General features: G+C 40.7%; 1 protein-coding gene across 4 annotated transcripts in view; it reads left to right on the top strand.

Moving 5' to 3' along the window:
* The first annotated feature begins 4,280 nt into the window (after positions 1 to 4,280).
* The window catches only part of LOC122979862 (platelet-derived growth factor subunit A-like), a 33,976-nt gene continuing 30,963 nt past the window's right edge, over positions 4,281 to 7,293 (top strand). For 2 of the 4 annotated variants that reach the window (XR_006402941.1, XM_044347639.1), the window contains exons 1-2: positions 4,281 to 5,223; positions 5,508 to 5,604. Coding sequence is in view for 3 of the 4 variants with exons in the window: in XM_044347639.1 (XP_044203574.1) it covers positions 5,146 to 5,223; positions 5,508 to 5,604 (175 nt within the window). In the remaining variant the exon portion in view is untranslated. The remainder of the gene's footprint in view (positions 5,224 to 5,507; positions 5,605 to 7,293) is intronic. The other 2 variants (XM_044347640.1, XM_044347641.1) reach the window with 2 other exon arrangements.

Raw genomic sequence — 7,293 nt, 5'->3', positions numbered from 1 at the left:
CAACCAATAGAAGTCTGTTGGTAAGACGTTAAAATTTAAGAAAAAGAAAATACAATTTACCAATGTTATATAATACCTTAAAAATGTCCCACATTGGAACAAGAAAAGTAGTATGCATTGGCATGTACTCTACTTTCTGCTAACAATCCCACAATGCATTGTGTTGCATTTAATAGGAGCGAAAATTACAGATTTGTGACTTTAAACTTAGTGATGACGCAAAATGATAATGATTAACAAGAGTCTGGAATCTAAATTTACTGTTCACTACAGAGTAAACTGCTCAGTGTCTATTATGTAGACAGTAGTTGAGTGAATGAGGGAATGATTTGGAAATAGCCAAAAACTAATATAGAATAATTTGAGAGGCACTAAAATCATGTTAAAAAAAATTCTACATATTGTGGCTTTTAAAGCCCCTGAAACATTTTGTTCTCAAGTATTTCTCTGTAAGATTAAATACTCATAACAAAATAAGCAACAATCAAAATTATTGTTTGGAAAACAACAATCTTAGTTATTTATTAAGAGCTGAACTTAATATAATCAGTGCCATCAGGACTGTGTGGGTGTGGTTTGGTCGGATGTAATTGAAAGAACCGGCAACAAACAAACAACCCCCGCAACTGTCATACTATGTTGAGTCCAGTGTTGCAAAGCTCTGATTGGATGAATAGAAATACATGACATCATCTTTATTCATGAGTCCTGCCCACTTCTCTTCATCTATGATAAAAGCAAGAACAAAAGCAGAGATACAGAAATCTCTTGTGAAGCAACTAAAACTTTTCCAACTTCGGTGGAAACATTTGTGCTCATGTTGGACCCCCATGGTTCATGGTAAGCAGCTTATTGAGAAAATGTTTTCAGGGCCTTTAAAGATTAAACAACAAACAACCAACGACAATGAAATAAAAGTCAAAATGATGAAAACACATTCAAAGCAAAAACTATGATTTTCCAAGACAATGTTAGTGCGCTTTCAAAGTTGAGCTTGAAATTTCTCCTTCCTCGTCTCTGTCTGTGGCAGTCACACTTGAGTCCTTGACAGCGGGGAGGTCGTCTGGCCCAGAGAATGACAACGGCAGCGGAAGCGAAGAAGAAAAAAAAGAAGAAGAAAGAAGAAGACAGCAGAACAAGTGGGATGCATCAGAGAGTGTGGAGGAGAAGTTGCTGCCAGGAGGAAGTGACAGCGTCACAGCATGAGTGTCGCCATTCAAGACCCGAATCGGTTCTGACCCATTTCCCCTCCATCATTCCGGTTCTTTGTGTGTGTGTGTGTGTGTGTGTGTGTGTGTGTGTGTGTGTGCGCGTGTGTGCATGTGTGTGTTGAGTACACTGAAGCCTTTCAGGGGAGATGGAGTGAGAGAGACAGAGGTGGATTTCTGTTGTGATGGTATTAGCCTCTGTCAGGATAAATGGGCTTTAATTGGGGGAGTGTTTGGTCAAACACCAGGCTGAATTTTCTACACACACACACACACACAAACACACACACACACACACACACACACGCTCAGTCACCCCACTGTCGTCTTCTTTGATCCAAATAGGCTTCATCTTGGTATCAACAAGCCTCTTATCTCAGCCATTCTCACCCTCACACTCTTCCAGCTCACTTCTCTTTGTCCTCACAGGAACCTATAAGATTGAGTCACATTAAGTGACTTTAAATGTGTATGTGTGTGTGTGTGTGTGTGCGTGTGTGTGTGTGTATGTGTGTGTGTGTGTGTGTGTGGTGCTGGGATGAAGGATATTGGGTAAATGGCTGTTCATGTGTTTTATGTGCATTAGAAAGTGAAACAGACAAAGGGAGAATAAATGTGTACGTGCATGTTTGAATGCTTGAGGCTGGATTTCCAGATTCCAGCGCTGCTTTCTAAAGCTTTAGCTCCGGAAAGTCTTTTACATTCCCTCAACAATTTACCTCACCGACACAAAGAAATGGATAAATGCATACTTTTCATGTAGCAGACTCTTAGTTAGACATATATTAAAGGAACATGCTGGTGGCGTTGCATATTTACACTAATTAATAACAAATTACACATAATTATCACCATTGCCAACTACAATCAACAGAAGCATACCACAACTTTTCTTGAATGAATGATTATCATTCAGACAGCCACTCTTGGTATATTATGAAAGTGTATTTTCTGTGATAGGTCATGATAAGTGGTATAGATAACAGATTGATGGACAGACACTTGAAAATGAACTTCTTGTGCACTTGAAAGTTGCTTTGAGACAATCATATTGAACTTTTGGTTGCTTTTTTAGTCAGTTATTGGCACGCCGATGCCAACAAGTTCTCCGACCTAAACAAGAAAACAGGTCGTCATTTTCAAAACAACCCAGTGGAGCATTTTCTGATACCATTTTTTGTCAGTTCCTTTGAAAACAGGTACAAATGATTCATACAGCATTTTCTAATCTGCCACATCTATGGTTAAAGAGGCTATAATCAATATTTTTATAATAATGTATCAAATGAAAATGTGTAATGTCAGATGTGTCGCTCGTATTGATGAACCTACAGAGAATTATCAGCGACTCTGCAGCTCCCATCAGCTTTACGGAGCTTTAAAGTGAGTTTCAGCTCATTGTTTAGCTGCAACTTTTCTGTTTTAGTTCACTCTCACTGCTCTCATAGTGTTATTTTTTGGCTCCAGCAGGCAGCTGTTTTCAAAGAAAAAGCTGCCAAAACCCTGTGTACACTACCTGCTCAGCACCACATGGCAAACAGACACAGTTAGCGACTAACTGGTGAACATAGTGGAGCATTTAGCAGATAAAGAGTCAGATATTTCAGCTCAGAAGTCAGCAGAGTTCATAAACAGAGCTAAAGGAGAGTGAATATTAGACTTACATTAGAAACATGACTCCAAATGAATGATAATGTTGTTAAGTTCAACATATCAACTTAAAAGGTGATGATATTGCAACGTTGTGCTCACAGCTTGTTTCTGCTGCCCCCAAGTGGCAAAAAAAAGAATCAGTTGATGCAGGTTTAAGGTTTGGTTAGGACTAGTTGGTTAAGGCGGAGAAAAGATTGCAATCATTGCTTAAAGACACCAACTATGATTGTTGGTAGTAGACAAGATGCAAACAGTAGTCTCTTACTGTCAGCATCCACCCCAAACATCTCCCTAAAAGGTCTTTCAATTGTATGACTTTTTTTTTTTTTTGCTGTTTCTACCCTTGCTTCCAGGACAGAACACTCATTACCTGCACTGTCTGCCAAAAGAGGTCCACGTCAAGTAAACATCATCATCAGAGGTTGTATTAAGTTTACTTGCCGACTCATTTTTCAGATGAGAACAGTTTGAAGACGTGACCTTTATTAAAATGTTCCTCAATGTTACGCTTGAGGCCACTGAGACGTCAGATATTTGAGAGTCATAAGAAGGACAAATCAAGTAGAAGACAAAGCAAAGCAAGTAAGATCCATCAGGGCAAAAGTTTGGAAGAACGGCTGCTGCCAGAAGGAAGAGAGGGCATCAAGATTATCTTGCATTCATCGTTTGTTTTCTTTTGTATCTCAGGGAGTCCTGTTAGCGCACCTCTTGAGATGAAATCCAATTTTTTTGTGACCCCTTGACCTCCACTACTGGGCCAAAATTTCACTTGATAAGAAAGGTTGATGAAAAGTAGTTGGAGTGTGGGATTTCCTCTCTCACTCAGTCGGCCTTGTGTCCGGTCTGGACACTCATTAATGAGCTTTATTACACAGAAATTAAACACCCACACGGTCACCAGTCTGTCCCACTCATTAACACTTTAAACACTTGACTGACTTTTACAGCATCTCATTATCCACACACACACACACACACACACATACACACACAGAGGGAGAGAGAGAGAGAGAGCGAGAGAGAGAGAGAGGGAGAGAGAGAGAGATAATTGGAGGGAGAAGTGGAACAACGACTTTCAGAGCAACTTATTCACTAGTGTTTTTAGTCAGGTTATAAATTAGCCTCTATAAAGACAGTTAATTATCACTGACTGGCGCATCCTTTGTGTCCATCAGTTTGTCATGACAAAGTACAGTCATCCAAATCTGATCTGTTGCTTTATTCATTATGAAAAACAAAAAACGAACTAAAATGATATAGATGTATTTTAATATAATATATAACATCAGCATTCTGATACACTTATAATCTACAGACATCGCTTCACCTGTTTCCAATAAATTATTTAGAAAGACTGGTGTTGTAAGTTTGGTAGAAAGTGATGCTCTTGAATAAACGCCTCTTCGTTCCTGTTTGCTGCCTGGGTTAAATCCAGCGCTCCTGTAATGTCCCACAGCCTCTTACGAAAAGCGCGTTCGCAGTTTAGTGCCCCGGGCACGCGCATGCCCAGCTATAGCCTATCCTGTGACTGAAAGCATCCCTACTTCATTCACCCCGGAGATCACAGGACCGCTGGGAGCTGACATCAAACTCCGCTGGAGCGCAGAGCGGAGAGTTTTTTTCTTGTTTCGTTTGTTTACGCATCTTCGTCTCCATAAACGGGACAAAACTGATTATTTTTGGGAGTTTAAGTGTAAAGGATTTAACCAATTTCTTTAAAGATTTGCTCACATCGAGTGCCAAGATGCTCCACCACCGCAGGATGCACAAATGTGTCTGTGATTTTGGATGGATTATACTGAGGATGAAATGATGGATGTTGATGTGTCTGTGAATGTAAAAGAAACGTTTTTACATTTGCATTGGACACCTGTTCTTTGGATGTCAAAACAAAGAGCAGCTGAACATCAACTTGACCTTAATTAGGTTTGATTATTTAATGCTTCAAACTACTGTACAAAAAACTGATCATCTGTGATTTCACCCCGCAACTCTTACGGTCAGTTTATATATTATTTTGGCAATCAACCCCACTCTCACATACAGTGACTTACACTGAATGCAGGAGCAGAACTTGGTTCTCTACTTTAACCGCCTTTGAATCAGGAGCTTAAAGACCTTTTGAAGTTTTACACACTCCTAACTCGTTCTCTCATTGGGGTCGTGGAGGTTGCCAGTTCTCCCGAGGGATGGTTCTGGGCTCCCGAGACCAGGGAGCGACATCCCGGCTCCTTCACTGGACCCTTGCCCCATCCTGGTGCCTATACAGCGGACCTGAGAGGAGATGAGAGCCGCGGTCTACCACCTCCTCGCCGGCTGCCTCTGCCTGTTACGCATCGCAGCTGAGGTAAACCGCACAGAAGTAGGTTGTGGTTAATGTTGGCTGTTGCCTGTAGTGAGTTTATTGCAAGTTGCAACTCATAGCAAAACAACTGCGGTACATGCGATAGATTAAATTGACACGTCTGCGTAATTACGCACAAATGTTTACTCTTTCCTTGGCACAGTTTGGCATTAGGGCTGCCAGTTTTTAAAATAAATAACACAAGCTGGCTTTCATGATCTGGTACTGAGTCTGTTTGCAGAAAAGTGACGCTTGCCTGAATCCGCTCCGTTTCATGCTTTCTGTTGACCTTCTTCCCACAGGAGTCTCCTCTCCCCCGGGAGCTGTTGGAGCGGCTCTCCCGCAGCGAGATCCGGAGCATCAGCGACCTCCAGCGGCTGCTAGAGATAGACTCCGTAGGTAAAGCGCTTTATTATAATAATATAGCCTCTCTCACCCCTGCAAGCTGGATTACTGAGCTTTACTGCAAAATGAGGTTATTCAGTGAGCACGCTAATAGAAAATGCAGTTCATATGACGCTCGTGGTATGAGCACCATAATGCACAAATACCTACTCAGCTGTAGTGAAAGCTTATTGTATGGATGAAATGTGTGTAAACTTCTCAAATTAGAATCAGTGGTTGCATCAAATTCAGTTCATCAACAGCAGCCTGAAAGAACAACAAATAATGAAGGTAGATCAACACCTGAATGTGTCTTTACTCAGAGTTTCTGGCTGACAAACATCAGCCACCAACAGCTTTGCATGTGCCAGTCTGGGCTGCTGCTTCCCTCCCAGTCTCTGTGTTTGAAAGACTGAATTGGGGTATTATTGCATGTGGTTTATTGCACAGGAAGAGGATGCTGTCCTCTCATCTCAAACTGGAATGCCACACCGGATGTTGCTAGGTGACCAGTGGCCCCTTCTTGCTCTTTACACCCTTCATGAACTCTGAGACAGACTTAATGTTGTGCTTTTCACTGCCAATGTTAACTAGGAAGGAGATTTAGAAGAGAAGGAGATCTAGAAGTAGATTTGGAAAGAAAATGTTTGTTTAATGGGGCACCTCAATTGATTTTATACATTAAAATCAGTTAACTGGCCACGAAGAGCACAAGTCAGCCTGTGTGAAAAGGCTGAAGAGCTTTGTCTTTGTCTTTGTCTGAAAAAAAACCCTCCTGATGATGTCACAGTGATGTCAGAGGGCATGGGTATTTTGTCTTGGGCTTGGACACTGAAAGATTTTGATGAGAAACCGGTCTTACAAAACTGCAGAGGGTGTGGAAAGACATAAACTTTACCAGGCACAGAAGATCTAAGAGATGTTATTCAGTTGCATTATGGGAAGTGTGGGTTTCAGTGTTTTTGGAGCTCGCCCCATAGACTTAAAGTTGGGATATCTCACCTTCTGCTGCTGATCTTGACCAATATTTTATTTTTTTTTAAAAATCTGTCTCTCGCAAGTCCTCCAACTTCATAGAAGTGAAACACTAAATCTCTGAAATACTTGGTTATCCTTCTGTTTCCAAATTCCCTGCTGGTGTCTCCAAGGATTTAGAATATTTGGAGAAATTGGCTCATTTCTCTCAAACAGAGGAACCCATTTATTGCCATTCTTTCCCTTAAAATGTAAGAAACAGTAATCTGATTGAGTCAAAGTTTGTGTTTCATCAATCAAAAAGTTTCCATATGAGTGTAGACATCACCTGAAACTCAGAGGAGGAAATCTAAGTCTCTGCATCAGGAAATAATCCCTTTAAAAAACCTTTTTCACCTGAAAAACATAACTGTGTCTTCCTTTTTATTACATATTTGTTAGCTGGAAAAGCAATTCAATTTAAGCTGCAGCAGCTGAAGAAAAAATAAATTAATTTTTGTGCTTTTAAAAAACAACAAACAAGTAAACATTACATAAAAGTAAACTGTCTGCGAGTCTAAATGACACCGCTGTTCGCATTCAATAAACACAGTTGATGCCAGTTCTCATTATCCAGGTAATAAATCAGAGCTGACTGAATCAGTGAGGAGAGACAGGAGGAAATAACTGTGACATAAAACAGGCTTTATTGCATTTATGCCTCGAGTCAGACTCCAGATTCCTGCCACA

This window comes from Thunnus albacares, chromosome 3 (assembly GCF_914725855.1).
Source record: "Thunnus albacares chromosome 3, fThuAlb1.1, whole genome shotgun sequence".
Taxonomy (NCBI): Eukaryota; Metazoa; Chordata; class Actinopteri; order Scombriformes; family Scombridae; genus Thunnus; species Thunnus albacares.
Note: the sequence above shows the minus strand (reverse complement) of the source record. Positions and strands in the feature narration are given on the sequence as shown.